Below are 21093 nucleotides of genomic sequence, written 5' to 3' on the forward strand. Positions count from 1 at the left end.
AGTAATACTACAGTATGGATAACCAGGAGTAGGGGTTCTCTATATGCACATTTTCTTTTCAGAGATCCCTTATACTTCCCTGCAGTTAGCCAAATGTCTGTAGTTCCGGGATAACTGCACAGTAGTTTGAGAATCGAGGCTGATAAACCGTCAGTGAGGTAAGAGAATAAGCTAAGGATTAGTGACTAGGCCTGCAAAGTTAGCATTTCTTATGAATCCATGTGAGTAAGCTGGTAAGTTAGAACTCTTGCATAACTTCTAACAGGATCATGGAGATACTTTCTAATTGTTTCCTAGCTTTTTTTTAAAGCAAACTAACAATTAGCAATTTGATAATAATGTAAATTTAATGCTAATGTAGTCAGTTGCGTGAAGTTCAATCTATAGTGTTCTGTCTGTTTAGGTTCTTTTTTCAAGCGATAACCAGTTCATTTTACATTTGCAACTAAGAGAAGCCCTGTGGACTGTTCTCTCTCCTTATCTCTATTTGCAGAAATGAGAGATTTTCTGTCAGAAACTGATCTTCAAGTGGCCAACTCAGAAAGATTTTTGCAACTGAATTGGAAAATTCTTTTGCTACAAAAAACACGTCTCCTTGCTGAGCAATTTCTGACCAGACTAAGGCGATACCTGTCTTTTTAAAACACTCTCCTGCAAGTATTTGTCATTCAAAACTATTTCCTTCCTGATTGATAAGGAAAATTGTTACTTGAGCAGGTGCTTTCCAAAGCTATAGCACTCTCTTGCTACTTCTGCGGTACAGTACTTGTCACTCTCACTATTGACAAAGCCAAGCAGAAAAAGAGAAAAGTCCATTGTTTAAGGTGAATGTAGCTAGTTGCACTTCAATTAAAAGATAAAGGGGAGGCAGGGGGGAGGTGGAGTTGTTGGCTTACTTTAGCATATAAATTGACCCTTTCAGCTGGAAACCTATCTCACTTGTGTTAGAAAGATGACACCTCGCACCCTTCCCTTCACAGTCTCATTTAAACTAAAGAAAAGAGATCTGACGTCCCCTGGTACTTACAGCGGCAGTGCTGTCTCTTCTATAGTATAAATATTCTGCTTTTGGGATAGATTCTGTTGGCTAGAAGGAGAACTGAGGTGTGCCAGCAACTACAGAACCCCTTTAGCACTTCATCTGATGGAAACTTCTGGGAAACCAGCTTAGAGGCTGCAGTTTAAGTAGCTAGAATCAGGCCAGCTTTTCCTTGGAAGGAGATGAGCCAGCCTTCATAGATACATTTTTACTGATGAAAACAGTAACTGGATTAGTGGAAACTTCCTACTATTTATAGATCTACTTTTCAAGGACATTCATAAGGTTAAAGCAAGCCAAAAATCATACTGACTTTTTTTCTCTCTCGAGTCACAGTTCTGGGGTATGATGTTTGGTATTCTGCATGTAAACTTTTGATAAAAGTCTGCTGGCAGAACCTTCAGTCTTAGATTCTTAAATATGAACAACTTAATTCCACATCTAATAATTTTCCTGAGCATCTATTGCAGAGCTGTCGGAAGCTGTATATATTCACTGATTTACAAATCAATTTAACTATGCAGATATTCATAAGCATGTGCCCTGCCAATTGCTCCTGCAAGCCAGTGTTGTGAATGGTGAGGAATACTTGGTACTGTGTTATTAACAGACCAAAGAGAAAGGCAAGAGAAACCCATTACCACATTGATATACAGAACTATAATTTAAAAAGGAACAGAAATCATGAAGCAATAAATCAGCGAGAAAGTTTGCTGCAGAACATGTCTGTGACAGTGAGTGTGATCAGGCAGCATCACACAATGAAGCTGAACAAACAGTGTTAGCTTAAGGGCTTCTGGTTGTTGTTAAATTCTATAAGCTTTCCCTGCTAAAATATAAAATGGGAATGATACTACCAAAAGATGGAGTAAACAAGAGGTGGGTTTGTTGCTAAACAGAAAGTATGTAAATGCTTAAAAATGGATATTGCAGCTTGTTCTGATAGGACTACCCCCAACAAAAGTTTGTTCTGGAAACAGTCATGTTGTTGTAACTCCTGTTATGAAGACTTCCAGATAAGCTGCAAATTTTCTGGTTCTAGAAATGGCTGAAGGGAGGAATAGAATATGAAAATAGGCAAGGCTCTTTTTTAGGAACAATTGCAGTAGCACAAGGGAAAGAAAAGGAAGTGTGAGCACTGGCATTCTTTGTGCACGGGATGTGTGTTTGCCACAGCTCTTCAAACTCACCCAGGCTTAAGGTGGTGGGGGCACTACAGGAGGTAGTCCTGCAGGCAGGAGGCCCTTCTCTCAGCTCATGCTTAGCAATCGTAGTTGTTCTCTACCTCCACTCCCAGGTATGTCTGTTGGGAAAGAAACAGGCCTGAGAGCCTGTGTGGAGAAAATACACTGAGTTGTCTTATCAGTGAGAGGAACAAATGGAAAATGGAACGTAAATTATAACATTGCAAAGTAAATGACATCATATCTGTAACTAGCTTGTAGATCCTTTAACTCAAGGTCTAAGTATATTTTGTATGCACAGTCAGCACTTCCTCAGGAGTTACTTCTCAACAACAAAAAATCCAGTATCAGTTGTAGATGTCATGAATGCAAGGGGGAACCAAACCCACTTGTCTTGGACTGCTGAGACAGACTTTTATCAAAACTTCTGTCTTGATTTGACTGTGGGTATTTTTTTCCTTTTGGACACTGCTCAGACTATTCTACTCGGTGGCAGTTCCAAAATGCTGTAGTAAAAGTTGCAGTGATTCCTTGCATTTTATTGAGTTTCATGTAACACTCATAAGGATAACTTATTTCTTCTCTCCAATACTGGAAACCCATTGCCAATTTCAGGTTTTGCTGTTCAGTGTGATTTGTTTGTTCCAGTCCTGCTGAAAAACAGAGATTAGCTTTGTTGTATGATCTTCATGAACTAATCTGCCTAAAGCCAGCAGGGCTTCATACAGGCAAGTTCAGGCTTGTGGTTGTATTGTAACTTACTTTCTTGCACCTCGCTTGTCTAAGAATTACAAGTCACTTGTTTAACACTCTTGCAGCTGAAGTACGAAAAGCTATTGTATATAAGCCTTACAAGGCCCTATGAAACATCAGTCACAGACACACATACCTTAATGTATTGTGTTTTTATATGTTTGGGTAAAAAAAACGAAATGCCTGCAGCAGTCTTTTTATGTATTAGTAACAAAGTAACAGGTGGAAAAACAAGTTTGCCATTTTTCATGCATTATTTATGTGGCATATGCTTTTCCTTTCCTCTTTTTAACATTAAAATTTAGTTACTCTACTTACCCATCATCTGAAACAAGATGAATATTTCATGTTAATTAACATCTGTTCAATGATATGGTAGATTTAAAAAAATCTAATCTGAATCTTTTTGACTAAGAGATCAAAACAGCTTGGGAAAGAGGGGAATTAGGCTAAAACTGTAATGAAGTGACATTCCTCTTTAAAATATAATGTAAGGTAATGTTTTTGTTCTGTTTTAAATTGTGAAATAGGAGCATCACACCAAGAACAAACTCAGAGTAACTGGAAATTGTAATGGTCTTGATAGTCTCTGAAATATTCACTCTTGTAAAGTCTGATGTGGGAACAGCTAATTGATGAACAGTTCACTGCCCGCTTAAGAGCATGTAGGGCACAGTGTGAATTTTGTAGTACCTTTTAAAATCACTTGTGTCAAACTGAAAGAATTTGGCATTAATTTTAGGCTAAGTAAAGTATATTTAAAAAGCAAGTTGATCCTTGGGTTTAACTCAATATGGCTTTTTTTTTTTTTTATAAACAGTCCTAGACTTTCTGAGGAGCTCTTTGTATCTTTTAATATTTAAATATTCCAAAGCTTTGAGGAACAATCAGAATTTTAATTGTTTCATGTATTGGGCAAGTACTTCGTTTTACTGTCTTACACTATTTTCTTCCACATGATCATTAACAAAGACAAGGAAATAATTACTACAGAATTTTGATCCTGAACTACAAAAGAAAATGCTATCATAATCAAGAGGTGCTGGGCTACTGCAGTGGAAGTGAACTGTGATGTATCCCTTCACTGTTTGTCTGATTGTGAAATGGGGAAGGGATTTTAGAATAGCAGGATTCTTTGATTCTGTTCCTCACACGGAGAGCAATGTGTAACCTTAACAACAGGAGAAGTGTTAAAGAGAGTATTGCCAAGTATGTGTTCTAGCAGATTGTATTCCAAATAGCATACAGCTAAGCTCCTGAGAATTGGTGGTTAGGCCTTTTGGTTTGCCCTTTAGAGATAGAAATTCATTTGGGGTAAAATCCTAGCCATCATCTTATAGCTGGTTCTAAATACATTTTTCAAGCTGGTTCCACAACATGATAAGCCTGTGACTAGAAGACAGAGGTCCTTGAGGAGATGGAGGCCACGCCTGAGCTGTCACCAGCAGTGCAATTTGCCCAGTTGGCTGTATGCTTCTACCTGGGTATAAGAGACTTGCTGGAAGGGAGAGGAACCAAGAGAAAATAGCAATAGTAGCAGCCTGCTACTAGCCACCTTTATTTTCTCATTTTTCACTTGCTGCTGTTTGGCTCTGGTGCAGAGCGAACGGGCTGTCAGTGAGATACAGACAGGTGTCTGTATGCATATGCTATATAAGTCCATGCAAATATATACATATCAAAATAAAGCAAATATTTTGTGAAGGATAGAACTTAATGTACAGCACTTGCTGTAAAATGGTAAAAGGTCTTTTTCTTCCAGTGCAAGTATGCTGTACCTAGAAAGTAGTGTCTGCTTATTAAACCAGCTGTGGGCTCAAAGTATGTCGGCTGTGACTGGAAAGGCATTATTTGGCTGGATAAAAACAGAAGCCATAGTACTTCTTACCCACCCTTGATTTTCAGCATCATGCAGATGAAGTCTTGATTGTGGTCAAACACAGGCAGTAAGAACACTGGGCTAGAATATGTTTTTTTCACTAGGGAGCTATATGAGGCACGCAGGCAGTGAAGCCCTATGTGAAGGAGGGAATAGAGCACTAGGAGGTCATCACCACCTAACACCATAGGTGCCTAACTCTCAAAATTAGCAACAATATCTTGTACAGTCCTATTTGTTACTTACTTGTTTTGTCAGGACACCAAGGCAGGATACATAGACTTGGGCATCTTCCAAGGTCTTAGAAACTTTGGAAGACTTGGTTATCTCTTTTATGTCAATGAGACTGTGAAATATCTAAAAAGATTTTAAATATTTAGAAGTAAGGGACCTTGTGGAAAAAGTTGTGATAAAACTGAGCTCTGGAGAAATTGAAACTTCTTAACTCTGAGCATTAAATCAGTTTCAGATATTTACCTGAATGAGTGTGAGCTAACTTTAAATGAGAAATTATGCTTTTTTACATGTCCAATAATGTCATGATGTTCAGTTTCATTTCTCATGGCTCATAATCAATATCACTTTGGGATTTTATTTTACTGGACTAGTACACGAATACATTGTGTCAGGTTTTTATTTCCTTTAACCCATGTTTAATCTGTTTTAAGTTATTTGCTTGTTGTATTGCAGAACCATCTCTGTTCACAGCCTTAGTGAGAACTCTGCATATTTTAAAGTAAAAATTGATCTGAGAATAGCATTTAGAATGTGAAGTTCTATTTGCTTCTGGTTTTGTTTTATTTACAGATTCGATTATTTATTTGCTGTTCTAGCAAAACATAACTATGTGGAGCTGCTGCTTCAGGGCACTACATCTAGCACGTATAATGGACCTAAAATACGTTGTTATACTCTGAAATCTCTTCCCCTATTCTCTTTTGTTATTCTTCCCCTTCGCCTTCTGCAGTCACCTTCATAAAATGGCATTGAATGGTCATGTGTCAATGCCATTTTATAAAATGAACTATAGGGAGATTTACTCCTTGCTTCCTATTTCATGTTCGTTCATGTGGTAAGGAAAGGCAGACTTGACCTCGTCCTACTGATTTATGTGCACATCAGTATTAATTCTACAGATTGTGGGGGTGTTGGGTTAGGTTTTTCTAAGCTTTCTGGACAAATTGTATTAGAAGCAAAGTAAAGACAGAGCTTGCAAATTTTTACATTACTTTGTCCTTCTTTATGATTTTTCCACATTAAATACTATTGACCCTTTTCACCTTCTTTAAAACATCTGTTGCACAATTAAATCCTTCCTATGACAAAATGATAAATTTAACACACTTGAGGCTTAACAGATGTTTTGTTCAGTCATTTATTTGTTATACTGCATTCTTTGCAACTTTCTATTTTACTGCCTCTCACGTACTACTGGCTTCAAAGGACTTTGTTTCTAACTTTCCCTTGTCGCCAATGCCTTTCTTTTGAGCAAAGGGTAACTTGGAAAATAGTATCTTGACAGAAACAGCACCTAGGTAATATACTTGAACTACATTCTCTCCAGGTGGAGCTTTGACTCAGCCTTTCATTCTCCTATTTAATGTAAATAATTTTTGGTTTCATCTCTAAGACATGAAGTTACTTGACCTGCCCTGGATGCAAAACAGGACAACAGGAGATAAATAAGTGATATAATTAAGCACTCTGTCCGTTCCCAGACATCTAAGAAAGTCTCTGTCAAGAGACTTGAAATCTTTCAAGCACAACCTTCTTTAACTAAAACCAAACTGAAGTATATTTCAAGTAAGGTGATGCAGTTAATACTTCTATTGATTCTAATATAGCTATTTAGTAGTTTTCAAGTTTCAGTGATTTTGCTGGTAGCTGTTAGTATTTGTTTCTTTATTGAGTTGAGGTTTTTTTTACTAACTTGAACTAATTCTTCTAGTCTTCTATTGGTAAGACCAGTCAACATAAGATATAAGCAGTGCAATTACCCAGTGTAAACAGTGAGGCTGAAGTGCAACTGCCGCAGGAGTTCTGCATTCTGGTCTTACAATGAGTATTTCTGTTAGAAATTGCTTTCCTTGTTTTTCATCCAAGCAAAGATGGTCTTTTAGGATGTCTTCTTGCTCATGTGATGCTGTGTATGAAGAAATAACACATATTTGGGGTTAGTAATTTTTTTTTTTTGTAACAAACCTAACAGCATTCATGGAATTCTAGTCTTGTCTTATTTTCCCAATAGAAAATATAGGCACAACCAGCAGTCTTGGTTAAGCCTAAAAATATTCCAGAGACTCCTGAAGTTTCAGCTTAAAAGATCTTTGTACCTGTGCATTGAACCTATTTGAAACCAAAATAAATTTACCATGGGACTTGGCGTTACTGTTCATGGTCATAGTTCAGATAATAGCTGTGTTATGCAGCATGGTTTCAAGAACCATGTAAGAAAAATGTTTAGGGTTTTTTTCAAGTTATTTAAGATACTTGAGGTGTTCTCCCATAATCCCTGTCTGAAAGAGATTTTCTTCTCTTCCCTGTAGTGCACTTGAGGTAATAGCAAAATAACAAAGCAAGTATCTGTAAACATTAAAACTCTTTTAGCTTTCTTAACCAAATGTGGAAATAGTTAATGTGCCTCTGCTCTTCTAGTCACAAAGATTTCATGTTCAGGGTATGGGGGAATGGAAAGCAGAAAAAACATCTTTGAAAGGCCGGTATTTTATAGTTATGTTTTTCATCAAGACCAGTGGTTTTGGATTATTAATTTGCTGCATAATATAATGCCAAAGAACTGGTTCAAGTTTACAGCATGTCTGCCACAAACTGGACTGAAGTGGCCTGTTATCATGCAGTCTGGTTGTGTTACTCTGTTTGATAGGTTTGGGGGTTGCCAATAAAGGATGACAAGGTTAATACCTGGTTATTGTATAGCATGAGCTCTCATGTATTAAACCTCATCATGAGCAGCTTGAATACAGAGCAAAGTGGTTTTAGTTGATGTGAGAAATAGATATTTGTCTTTACCTGAAGTAGTTTCCTTTACCTTTTTACAAGATTAATAATTAGTGAACACTAGAGTCTGACCTTAGGTTATGCTGTTAATAATCCAGAGTAACTGACTGTCTTTATTAGAGCTGTTCTGTTACATGTAGGCTAGGGGTTGTTTTGCCTTTCCTGAATTAGTCTTCTACAAAAACTTGTCTCCTTGTATAAATCTTACTCGGGAGGGTACAAAATGTGGCTAACCTGTTGTCTTAAACCAGGAATAAAAACCATGCTTTATATTCACTGTAAAAAGGTGCTCTATTTATTCGAAGGGCAGGATCTGACCTGTAAGTTAAATCTTAATAGGTCAAAGTGTGCTTCCTATGGGTTCTTTTCAAAATGTTGATTCGAAACATGAAAGAGGAAATTAAATGGGTGAGCCAGTACATACAGTGCCTGTGGATTACCACAGGCAGTAGGAGATCCAGCATTAAATGGCTTTTGCCTGATGCGCAGCATAGAGAGTCTTTGGTTGAGAGAAAAAGAAAATGCAATTAGAGATACAGTCACTAGTATATAAAAATACTATTTGAAAGTGTTCTAGAACACTCTAAAATAAACTTGTAAAATAACCCGGCCCAAACCATTTAGAAGGAAGTGTATTTTTTAAAGTTCTCTTCATTTCAGGACATGTTTTGGCAGCATTCTTCGTAATAAAGATGAAAAAACCCTCTTTCTAACCAAGCATTGAAAGCCGAAAGACTTGAAGGCTGCAGTCAGTTCAAGTGCTGTGTGAGACAGAAATAACAACCTCCCAGCGTCAGGTTTTCCATTCTTGCCGCACCAGGTGAATGGGTGTTTTATTGAGCGTCTGCTCTGTGGTGGCAGCGCAGGCCAGAGGAAGGGAGGGTGAGAGCTGAGTCAATACCCGACCTTGTTGGGTGTCTGTCAGTGCTCGGACGCTGGGGCTGGCTGCATTAGCAGTGCCAAAGGTTAGCCGAGAGTGCTGCTGTGGCAGCAGATGCTCAGAACGGGCTTTTTACAAACAGGGAGAGTAAGCTTGCTTTTAAAAGGGCAAAAAGTCAAGGCAGTTATTTTGGGGGGCACTTCAACACACACCCTGAATTTCTAGAACTTCCCCAGTCATTTTCTAGTCTGCATATTTAAACCTAGCAAACTTTGTAATTTTGTTTGTGCTTCTTGGTTATTTTATTCCTGATTTCTTTTCATACTATTTTCCTTTTAAAGTTGCAGATAAGTGTTTACAAAAGTCTTTTAAAAGTCTGTTAGAGTCTAAAATGCATCTTTCAGTTGAGTTCAGTGAAATAGAAACGCAGTGGACTGAAGTGCATTCACTACTACAGCCTTAAAATAACAAGGTGGCTTACTCATGTCTGTTACTTCAAGTGTTTATGTAACGACATTGTATTTACTTTTTCTATTGCATATGAGCAACTAACTACTAGAGCACCTCTCGCTCTCATAGTATTTATATTTCAGTAGTCACCAGCAACTTTAAATACAAACAAAAAGAGGGACCCAGAAAAAAAAAAGATAGCTATAAAAAAAAATAATACAGGACCCTCTGTCTCTCTCACCTACCATCCTGAGTATGAATTCCCTTTTTCTTGCTAATCAAGAAGTTAACTTACTGTATTCTAATTCCTCTTCCAACTCTCAAGTAGTCTGTTGTGCAAAGAGACAGAGAAGTGGGGACTGGGGCATGAAATGGGAGATGCTGTAAGGAAAGGCACATTTTTCTTCCTGAAATGCCTCATGTTCTCCCATAAACAGTAATGCAGACCTATGTTTTTTGTTGTTTAGCTAGATCTGTCTGTACGTTAGGAAATTGATATTGGAGGTTTAATACTGGCAGCACCCAGTATTCGCAGTGGGGTAACTGTAAGATTCCCGAAGGAGGCATGCCAGAGAACCAGCTGTGGAACAGAGCCTGCTGTTCTTGCCATGACAGTAAAACACACCTCTAGTCACGGCTCTCAGATGTGACACAGTCTGAGAATCTACTCATGGCCCCAGCACTTCCAGTTTTTTTGCAGCAGCTCCTGGGTGAGACCTAGTAACTGTGTGTACATGTCTAACATGGGTGAAGTCAGACTGGGTGCTTCAGGACACTTCCAGCTGCTCTTCCCAGCAGTGTGTTGCAAGCCAGACAAGACTGGCACGCACCGAGCGTGTCAGTGCCAGCACAAAGAAGGGAGTGGGTATGATGTGGCCATCTGCATCCAGAGCTGGATGATGTGGCTGCCTGCACCCGGGGCAGGACCGCAGCAGGCAGAGTTTACCTTGGTTTGCACACAGAACCACACCCAAAGGATTGAGGTATTTTCCCTCTTGTATCCTCCTAAAGCAAAATGAAACAGTTCAACTTTTAACTGCTCAGGGCTAAAAGCAAGCTGTGTAACTCTGTATCGGAGGGCAGCAGAGCCTAAGAGGGATATTTAGGATCTGTTGAGAGGATGCTGAGAAATCTGCTGCTTCTTGGCTGTTAGTTAATGCTGTTTGTCAGGCTGTAATCCCTGATAAAACAGCATGGAAATTAATCAGCATATGGATTAGCAGGTGTGCTGTGAATGAAAGTGAGAGGCTACTTTGTTAATTCTGAAGGTGCAGTTAGTTAATAAACATTAAAGTTTAATTTTCAGACTGAAAATGGATAGCAGCTATTTGGATAGTAACTACTATCTCTAGTTCTGTGCTATTCTCTGACTTGGCAAGAAAAGAGGCTGTTACTAAATCAGTGTGAGCTATTCTGGAGCGAAGGAAGTATTTATTTTGTCTGGCACTCCATGTCCCTTTTGCATAATAATCAGTGAGTAATTATTTTTTCTATCCCGTATGTGCTGCTTGGTTTGTCTGTGGCCAGATCTGGTTACTTATTTAAAATATGGGGATGAGCAACAGCAAGAAATTTCCCATTCTCCTAAATATATTCCAGTTAATATTAATGTTAGTTAAATATAATTTATTACTGCTCTCTGTTAACTAACTTCAGAACTCTCTGAAAGAAACAAATATGGTTGTATGTTTATCAACAGGCCAAGTTCTGGTAGAAATTTCAAGAACACACAAGAAACTCAATGACAGCCTAGAGGAGAGTGTAAGTTAAACCATTTCTTTTTCTATTTTCCATCAGAAATTAGAAATTACTTTTTTGCCAATTTGTAATAACTCTTCATTCATTTGCTTTTAAAGTTCAAAAAATTTCATAAAGAAATTATATCTGAACTGGAGAAGAAAACAGACCTGGATGTGAAATACATGACTGTAAGTACATTCAATTATAAAAATCATATTTTATCCATGTATGGCTAGTCAAAGAACTTTTCAGAAATAGGCTCCTAGCAATTAATCACTGTGTTGGAACTGAGCTTTAGATGCATAAACACTACAAAAATTGTCATACTTATTTTGTGTTAAAAAAGGAACCAGTGCAGAGCTTTAAGAATATTTTTAAACTAAAGTGGAGAGAGGCAATTGCTGAACTCATTTGCTATGTGATAGCAGCATCTCATAGATGATGGCAGTGCTTCTTAGTGACTTACTTACCCAGGTCCGGGGCTGAGTGCACTGAGATGTTTTGAATGCTTTGATTGCAGGCAACTTTAAAGAGGTACCAAACTGAACACAGAAGCAAATTAGATTCTTTAGAGAAGTCTCAGGCTGAGCTGAAAAAAATCAGGAGGAAAAGCCAAGGAGCACGAAATGTAATGAAATATGAGCACAAAGAAATGGAGGTGAGTATGTTGTCACTGATCTGTTTCTTTCTTTGTATCGGAACTGGTCAACAGCAAATGTCAAGTTATTACTGGCCACATCTGAGTCTGCTTCTAAAACTTGACTTCTGAAGCTTACCATGATTTTTGTGCATGCCATGTCATTAGTTAATACACATAACTCCTCTGCAAGTTGTTCAGCAAACAGTTAAACTTTACAATTTCAAGGAACATGCATTTTTGGTTCTTCAGAGTTGGTTTGTATTAAAGGCACTCCTAGAGTGTGTATTCCAGTTGAAATTATGCCCTATACTGCTCTCCTGTATGCATTCAGAGACTCTTTCAGTTTCTAGGTTTCACCCCTTGACCAGTACTTGATTTTTTTTTTTTTTATTATTATTACTATTTTTAAAGCGCCTCTGTATCTACACCTTTACAGAGAGGTTTACGCAGGGACTTAGCTACTCTATGCAAATTCAGTAGTCATTTGTTGTAACTTAAATTTCCCAAAGCAGGCATACCTAACCACTATTACCTGTCCTACTGATCTTAGAGCAGCATTGCCATCTTGAGGCGAAGTAAGAAATGGCAAGACAATGAAGAGAACTGAATTAGGAAGTCATAGCCTGGTTGTCACATCTCTCTCAAAAACTATCTGCTATTGATGTATTTTTTGCACAGTACTTTCACTTCATGCTAGCTTACATATTTTTTCTCCATATTTTTCTATTTCAGTTTTCAACATGATTAGTACCAGCTCCTATTTCTTACTACCTATATGACAGTCCAGGTTTTTTAAGGTATTGGACTAAGAATCAAGGATTAGCATTTAATCACAGTTTAGCCGTGAATCCTCATAACCTCAGAAAAAATAAGAGCTTAGTCTTTTTTTAACTCCTTTTCCCCTCCCTAAAACACAGTAACACAGTAGAGATGCAGTGTAACTTCGTGAGAGTAAATATAACTGCCATGGAGGAGATAAAGGCAATTAGTCTGATTAGAACACCTGTGGCCTTAAAGTTGCTCAGCACAGTTGCTGCTTTGATGCCATATTCTTATTTACTGAAGTGTTTTATTTAGAGGCTAAAAGAGTGCTGCTTGTTTTGCTTCACTTTCCCCACGCCATAACTAGATGATCTGTGCCTGATGAGATGTGGGAAGTTGGGTGTGTGCAGGAGAAGAACTTGGCGGTAGAGTCACCCTATCCCACCCTTCCAAAAGCTTTTTTCTAAGGCTTTGGGACTTCACTTCAGGAACTGGATCTAGTATCAAATAGAACTCAGAGTGCATATGATTATTTTTTCTTTCTTTCCTTAGTATTTGGAAACGGTGAGCTCTCGACAGAGTGATATTCAGAGGTTTATTGCAGAAGGCTGCAGAGAAGCTCTCCTTGAAGAAAAGAGAAGATTCTGTTTTCTGGTTGACAAGCACTGCAGCTTTACCCAGCACATGCACTTCTACCACATTCAGGTGAGTGGCATGAGTGAAGCAGAAATGAAACTCCTGAAATCTAATAATCTCGGAGATTGTAATTATCGCCTGCAGTATGTAGATCTGACTGCCATAAATAGCTAAGGAACACTGTAGTGCTAGACAGATGTGCAATATTCTCTTAAATGTGCTGTAGCAACAGTGAAGGGTTCCATGAGTTTTTAAAAAATAATATATTAAGAAAAAAAATGTATGGCTGGATCAGGTATTTCCAGTATCTGACCCTGAAAAAGGGCAGTCTCCTTCCACAATGGTATTTGTTTCACACAGGTGCTACTTACAAAAATCTTTAAGGACTTCCATTTAACTGGTGTTTCCATTTTGGTATCATGAAAATTAACAAGTAGGTCTGTGCAATTTATGAAAAAAGCCTATCTTTGACAAGTACCTTTTTAAACTTGGATGCAGTGTGCGGACTTCCTGAAATCCAAGCTGCCTGGGTGGCAGGAGATCTGCAGCGATGCCACCAAAGTGCCTGAAAAAGTCAGAATGATGATAGATGAAATAAGGACACCTGGTTCCACCCCAGTATCAGGAACTCCACTGCCTTCTCCAATGATAGAGAGAAATACCCTGGTAAGATATACTTTGATGGTTAAAGGTTCTCACTCATCTCTGCTCCCCTTGGAGCAGAGTGGCTTCACCACCTGCTTTTGTACCTAAGCATTTGGGATCGAGTCTACAATGTACCTCCGCAGGAATAATGGGTTGGGTATGAAGCAAAATCATTTTGCTGAAGTTCTGCTAGTGGAAGAACACAAGACAGAGTAGGCAGGAGCACAGCTCCAAACAAGCTCTGTTTTCAGCTGGGTGCCAGGGACTTCTGAAGAGCCCAGCCTCAGGACAACTTTTGTCCTAACCATTCATTTCCTACATTCTTATCTTATTGTGTAAGTAATAGTAATTACATACTCAATAGTTCAATATAAACAAAATGTTATTTTCTATTTTCTTTCTTCCCTTCATGATTCTTATGAACTTATTGGAGCACAGGTTACATTCTAAATTCTACCTATTTGTATGTTATGTTACCATTAGTTGTTGAATTTCTGAGTTATGTTAGTAAACGTTTAACAAAAATAAAATCTGAAAAATCTGGATATTATCTGAGTGTAACTGTGCTGTTTGTGGGAAAAAAAGTCTATCATAGCATTCCCACTAACAAATGTTTATCAAGGAACAGAAGTCTCATGCAAACTATTCTGTCAGCAATTTCATCACAATATGAGGATTTTCTGAACGTCCAAATATCAATTGCTTGGGAATATTTTAGCATTGTTTTCAAAAATTAATGTTGCAAAGAAGTTTTCACCATCTCCTCAGCACCATGACCCTGTTGTTTTTGTGACTCTAGATTGGACATGATTTTTATCCTCACAATGAGAATGCAGCGAAGGTGCCCCCTGCTCCGACAGGCAGGGCCTACACCAGCCCTCTAGTTGATATGTTCAACAACCCTGCAACGGTACCCAAGGCATCTTCTGAAAAGCTAAATAATTCAGCAGGTGAGCGTCACTCTCTTAAGTGTGAATGACATCCTGTAGTGTTTAGTGTTATCTCAGGACTACTGTCATCATGTGACTTCCAGGACATATAAAGGAGCAGAAAATGGTCTTTAGACACATAAATTACCTAACAGGAGAAACGTACATTATGAGAAGAACTGTTTGCAGTAAAATCAGGTCAAGATAGGTAGATTCTGGTGTAATCCCTTTATGTGTCTGTGATGAATCCAGCTTAACTGCTCTTAGGACTTCAATCTTACCAGAATACATTCTGTAATTTTGCACAAGGTACATCCATTATTTCAGGGCACACAAAGAAACATCACAGTCTAGGTTTGGTTTCCTTGAAGAGCATTAGGGAGGAACACACATGAGACAAAATGAGCACAGCAATGTATTTATTTCCTGAAACATAAAATCCCCTTCAGATTTGGTTTCTAAGTTTCTGATATATTGGGCATTTTTAATTTGTTCTACTATTGGGCAGGAAGGGAAAGGACTAAGCTCAGATCACAAAAGATATGTAGAACTCTGCAGTGGAATTACAGCAATTCCAGCATTTCCTCCTTAAAAGTGTGTTTACAATGTATTGTACTGATCAAATAACATACAATTTGAGATCTCCTTTACGCTGTTTTCTGGTAAACATCTGGTGTCTGCAGAATGCTGAGTATCTTGCACTCACACGGATTTAGCTGGAGCTGGTTGCTCGGCACATTTGGGAATGAAATCTTGGACTTCACACATAGTGACAATTCTTTAGAATGGAAATTTTCAAAGGTCTTTTCCAGCTGGGAACGTTCAGCAGCATTTCTCATGCCAAAAAAGGGAAGAAGTAGAAGTTAAAACTTACATTGCTGTTCATGTCTGTTGGTTCAACTTTACTGTGATGGAGGTGTGTATATAAATGCACATGCTATTAAGAACTTTAAGGTGATAATAAACACTGGCAGGTAACTGAGAGGTGTCTGAGTGGAAAGTACAACGTCTCAGAACTTGGTTTGCACTCACATATTCCATTATCTACTTTTTATTTTCCCGTCAGGCTATTAAATTATTTGATTTTATTAGTGTGGCTAATTTTGCTTTTTTTTTTTTGCTTTGTTGTTCTGTTTTTTGACAGAGAGTTCAGAGGATGCCAGTTTATCACGTTCAACTTCTGTTGCCACGGGGCTAAATATAATGAAAAGGCAAAAAGTAAAGACGATCTTCCCACATACTGCTGGAAGTAACAAGACATTGCTGAGCTTTGCACAGGGGGATATCATCACCCTTCTTGTAGCTGAGGAAAAGGACGGCTGGCTTTATGGGGAACATGAGACAACCAAAGTGTAAGATCGTCTATTACCCAGGGTTGAACATAAAGGAAAAACATGTCTCATCAGATTTTGTTTGGAGATGTTCGTAAATGCTTTTCACCTCTTTTGCTGCCTGTCACTGACTGGTGACTTGGGATCTTTCTGTAAGGTGAATCACTGCAATTACTTCAGGGAGATTTTGTACACTAATTTGGTACCACCAGAAATAGGGTCTTTAAAAGTTAAATCTCAGTTCATTGGGTCTGTTTTCTCCACTGCTATCTCTTGAAGTGTCTTTCCAATTTTATATAATATGAATCTGAGAAACTTTCCTGTTACAGAAAAGGATGGTTTCCATCATCATATACAAGACCACTGGAAGAACCAGCAGAAGAAAAAGCATTTGCCCCAGTGCCAAGGTAACGTTTTGTGTAGGACTTGCAGAAATGCTCAAATGTTATTTTTCTACTCATGTTCTTTGTTGTTCAGTACCATACATAGTATATACTTCCTGACAGTGTGTAATATGATGCCTTGATTACATTAACATGTTCTGATGGTTATGCAAAGACCCAGGAACTACCTTCACCCCAACTTTAGAGTCCTGCTGACTTCAGCAGGGTTGTACGCTGTTACTAACTTTCAGCTCATGAAGTTTTGTGGTTCTTGGGGCTAAAGTTGAGAGAGATGACTGCAAATGTCGTTTGTTGGGTTCTGTCTTGCAGCCCTGCACCAATCCGAAGTATTAGTTCTGTAAACCTTGTTGAAAAAGGTGATGTTGTCCTCCCGCCACCAGACTACCTGGGGTCTTTGCAAACAGAGAAGAGAATGGAGCCTTCCAAAGGTGCTGCTGTTAAAACACCGACTGACAGACCAGAAAATGCTGGCCCAGTAAGTCATTGATACATCACAAATCCAAATGTTCCCCCTACTTTTCTTCACCTACTTAGCTGAGCTCTTAAATGAGGCTCTGGAATGTTCTGCTTTAGCTACTTGTGCTTGACTTTGCTGCTGCTGTCTTCAGGAATGTCGTCAGGTTTTGGTATTTCAGACCACCAGTAGTAATAGGAAAGGAGAAGTGTTCAGGGATGTAAGTGTACTAGGAGACTTATTCTGCACAGCAAACTTCTCAGGAATGGAATCTGTTGAACATGAAAAGAATGCTCACAGAAAATAGTAAATTAAAACAGTACAAAAGTGATTTTTTTTGTAATGTCACATTTTATACATTGGTTCCTATGGCTGGTTGTTGAGACCTCATGGGATCAACATGTCCTTCAAATGCAGTTATGTTCCCAACAGTTAAAAGATGTCAGCCCATGGAAGCTGCTAAGTGAGCAGTTGAATGAGTTCTCTGCCCTGTGACAAGTTGCCTTCCTCTAGAGCTTAAAAATTATTGCATCTCATGAACTGTCTGGGTGTCACGGTGCTGTGCTACTGGTGTTGCTATGGATAACTGTTCTCAGTCTCAAAAGTGATCACTATAAGCATTGCTTTATTAGTTCTGTGACATTAGTTCAGGGATTTGGGGAATAAATTTAGGACTTGTGGACTAGTGTTCTTGTTGAACTGAAAAACCAAGGGGAATGGCAAAGCATTTAGTTGACAGACTAGGCCAGAATTCTAATTAGAAGAGTATATTCTCTTTGGAGGCCAGAATGGAAGCTTATGGCATTTCCAGAGTGGAAAACAAATGTACCTTTTTTGAGATTCTGAACTGCAACAGGGAAAGCAAAACTAAAAGAAAAAAAGGCAATTCTGAACTATAAAATAATACCTGCTGTTGAGATACCCTTTTACTGTGCCCCCTCCCCCCCCGATTCTTCTTACCTGTTACCATACCAAAGAAGGAAGAAAACTGTAGAGGAGAGCAGTTGCTCTTGCACCTCAGTGTTCTGCTGGAAAGTCACTATTTATTTTCCTTCTTCCTGAATTCCTCAGAGCTTCCTTGTCATTCCTGCTTCCGTGCAAGGCACCAACCCCCACACTACTGCAAGGCTTTGGAAGTAAGCTCATTAAACCAGGCTGGTCTTTAGGCTCATACAGAATTGACATACGTGTAAAGCAGTATGCTTACAGTGTCTGTTATGCAGAAGCAAGATTCCTTGAGGCATCTGATTTTTCAGAGTACACGATAAAAATAGATCAGGATTTCAAGAAGGAAAGATGAGGAATGGCTCTTGCAAGTTATATTGTTCATGCTCTCATGTAGGACAGTACTATGCAGAACAGTATTACCTAAGAAAGACTTAGTAGTTAACAGGGCTTTGAGAGTTTGAGTTCAGTGAGAAGTAGCATTTGTTCATTCTAATTAATTTTAGGGCTAAACTGGACCTAGTTCTAAGGTCTAAGTCTATTCCTGACTGATATACACGAGCAATTTCATTGGAATCACAAGTCATGCACATGGGTAAGAACTCTGCTGAATTAGGTCCTGATTAAATAGGTTTCTTCATGTGCATCATGATATTGTGAATACGGTAGGTAGGACTACTGGCACAATAGAGAGCGTGCCTGAAAACAACAGGCTCACAGGCCTTTGCTCAGCAGTGACATTTTAAGTCTTAAAACCAAAGTGGCCATAAAGACTGAACGATTAATACAACTCAAGCTGTTGCATAAAAGGTGGCTGCATATTCCTGCTTCTACATGCAAGAGTGTGTATTCAAATTTTCATTTTGAACTGTATCTGACACCTATTAGAAGCAACACAGTCTGCAGTTTAAAGTACATCATTAAGTATGACTATTGCTGAAAGTTGGGGGAAAAGGAGAAATTAACTGCCCAAACTCCCATGTAAAATGGGCTTGCAAAGGGTAATACAACACGTTTCCATTTTATGACACCTGGAACACTGGGTCCTGCAGCAGCACAGTGACAGTGACACTGCATCTCTTGGGTTGTCCTGCCTTCACAAGAATGAAGCACACTTCATCCACAAGTACAGTGCAGGCTGTAGCTATAACAACAAGGCTTTTCAGATTGTACACTTAAATATGACAGCTTCATTAGACTGAAATATTAGCAACAGCTATGCAAAACCATTCCTCCTTTTATATCACTCCCATACAAGCAAAGTAAATTATACATGTACATCCAGCAGCTGTTTTCTTGCTCTTCTATTACTTACCACTCCTACTAGCAGAAGTCACAGGAGATAACTGAACTTGTACTTTGTGAATCCACAATAGCTAAATGCAGTATTTTGTAGAAAAAAAAAAAGAGAACCCTAGATCAGAAATCTGCCCTCACTCCAGGCTTTTAGCATTTAAATATGTCATTATGCTGGCTGCTGTCTCTTTTAACTTCATGGCTTTACATTTTTGTGAAGACTCACTGAATGTATTTGTTCTGTGAAATCTGCATCAAACCTGGTTTGGTGTTTTACTGTGACAACTGCATTTTATAAATGCTGCTATAGAAACAGAATGGTGTATTTGTGCTGCAAGGAGTTCTGGCCTTTTTCCTTTGGCTATTGTAGTGACTTTCTCTTGCTCTTTTAACCCCGAAAATGCCCAGTGGACCTTCAGGTGATCACTGATCATAAACCTCGGGGGGAGGACACCACACATAATAAAAAGCCAGACAGTGCTGACACCATTTTTTTACCTTTTTAACTTTGATGTTCTGAGAATTCTCTCCTTCCCAGTTCAGCTGAATTACACAATAATTATTCTAAATGTTTTAGCTGCTTGAATGACAAGATCTCTTCTTCAGCAGGATAGTGAGATCACCTCTAGCACGGCTTTTGTACATCTATGTAAATATTTTCTTCTTCTACAGAAACCTGATGCGAATGGCATTATAAAACCACCTTTTCTAAGGTATATTTTTTAAAAAGCTTTTACACTAATTTAGTTGTGTTGAGTTTTATATTGACTTATTGTATTGATTGTGAGGGAAAAATAAGGATGTTTTTGCCAAATCACTGTGACCTTTCCTAGGCACTGGTAAAACATTACAGCTGTAATTAAAATACCTCAAATAAAATACAATGTATAGGCCCTTCTGAGAAAAAAATAAATGTTTCTGCACTAGTTTGACAGGGAACAGAACTTTAAACTGTCTTTGTGGGTTAAAAATCTTTCAAAACTGGAAGCTGTTTAAGAAAACAAATGTCTAAATCTAAATGGGCATTAACTTCCCACATTTTGGATCACTGCAAAGTGAGCCTTCATACATCAGCTTCTTTTTAAAATTCAAGTTAAAAAGAGTTACCTGGAATCCTTTAGTCTAAAACCATAACTTAGTCTTCAAACAACGTGGATAAAGGAACTGCATGGCTTAAACATGGGGTTGTGTTGCAGCAAACCTTCTAGTAACTGTGTACATTTCTTTTCAGTGGAGAAAATCCCTTCGCAACTGTGAAACTCAGGCCAACAGTAACAAATGACAGATCAGCACCAATTATCCGATGAATGTACAGTCCATCATGTGTACTTCCTCCTTAGAAACACCATTTTCAGTAATTATTACTATCTAAACTTGCTCCAAGAATTTATTTAAATGTAATTACTGTACAATAGAAGCAACCTGGAATGGATTTCTGATTTATTTTTAAACCTGTACTTTCTAACGAGGTAACTGCTTTGGGCTAATGTTTGAGCACTTTGGCTTGATTTTACAGTATGCCTTTTTGTAGTAGGAATTGTGAAAATACTGGGGCTAGCTTGGATTCTCTAGTGAACCAGTGTAACTAACAGCTCTCAGATCTGATTCTTTGGCATTTGTTATTTGGAAACTGCAATGATAAGTTCTAGAACACAAGCCTGCATATGCCACTTACTAAGTAAGAAAAAGATGATGCCCCTTCCCCCCCAACAGAACAATTTAACAACTGCCTTATTCTGGAATAGACAATTACCTGTATAAAGTGATGATTCATTACTTTGTTTAAGAAAGACACGTTAGGTTATAAATAAATATTTATCCTGTAAGAATAGACAGTTTGTAATGCTTTGCTTAATGTTCAGATAAAAATTTTCAAGTGTTAACATCAACTCATTCTAAGTCTGATGTTGTACTCCATGGTAATTTTTTCTTTAAAATATATTGTCAAACTTTAGTCTTATAAAAAGTCGTAATAAAACAGTGCCATGTTTTTTCTCTCAAATGCTAATATAAGAAGATGTCTTTGAAGTTACTCCATTACTGAGCCTTTCACAAAAGAAAACCAAATGAAGTCTGAAAATTGCTGAAGCAACCCAGCACAATTGCTG

The 21093-nt window shown here is 38.2% G+C and overlaps 1 protein-coding gene and 1 long non-coding RNA gene across 3 annotated transcripts in view; one reads left to right on the plus strand and one right to left on the minus strand.

Annotated features, from left to right (window-relative positions):
* The window catches only part of BAIAP2L1 (BAR/IMD domain containing adaptor protein 2 like 1), a 38680-nt gene extending 17864 nt beyond the window's left edge, over positions 1 to 20816 (plus strand). Inside the window, exons 4-14 of the mRNA XM_057416848.1 lie at positions 10903 to 10964; positions 11060 to 11131; positions 11464 to 11601; positions 12898 to 13050; positions 13480 to 13647; positions 14426 to 14576; positions 15700 to 15907; positions 16216 to 16293; positions 16600 to 16765; positions 19658 to 19698; positions 20217 to 20816. Of these exons, the coding sequence (XP_057272831.1) occupies positions 10903 to 10964; positions 11060 to 11131; positions 11464 to 11601; positions 12898 to 13050; positions 13480 to 13647; positions 14426 to 14576; positions 15700 to 15907; positions 16216 to 16293; positions 16600 to 16765; positions 19658 to 19698; positions 20217 to 20292 (1313 nt within the window). The 3' untranslated portion in view covers positions 20293 to 20816. The remainder of the gene's footprint in view (positions 1 to 10902; positions 10965 to 11059; positions 11132 to 11463; positions 11602 to 12897; positions 13051 to 13479; positions 13648 to 14425; positions 14577 to 15699; positions 15908 to 16215; positions 16294 to 16599; positions 16766 to 19657; positions 19699 to 20216) is intronic.
* LOC130603241 (uncharacterized) lies at positions 4939 to 11486 on the minus strand. Of its 2 annotated transcripts, none has more exons than XR_008973100.1 (3): positions 11414 to 11486; positions 6853 to 6998; positions 4939 to 5212 (listed from the first exon to the last, which is right to left on the minus strand). It is a non-coding gene; the product is annotated as an uncharacterized LOC130603241 (long non-coding RNA). The 2 variants fall into 2 exon arrangements; XR_008973101.1 differs by having other exon boundaries at positions 4939 to 6171.
* Positions 20817 to 21093: the final 277 nt, after the last annotated feature.

The sequence above is a fragment of the Pezoporus wallicus genome, unplaced genomic scaffold (genome assembly GCF_028554395.1).
Source record: "Pezoporus wallicus isolate ANWC-B61680 ecotype Strahan unplaced genomic scaffold, APGP_CSIRO_Pwel_v1 scaffold_7392, whole genome shotgun sequence".
In the NCBI taxonomy this organism is placed as follows: Eukaryota; Metazoa; Chordata; class Aves; order Psittaciformes; family Psittacidae; genus Pezoporus; species Pezoporus wallicus.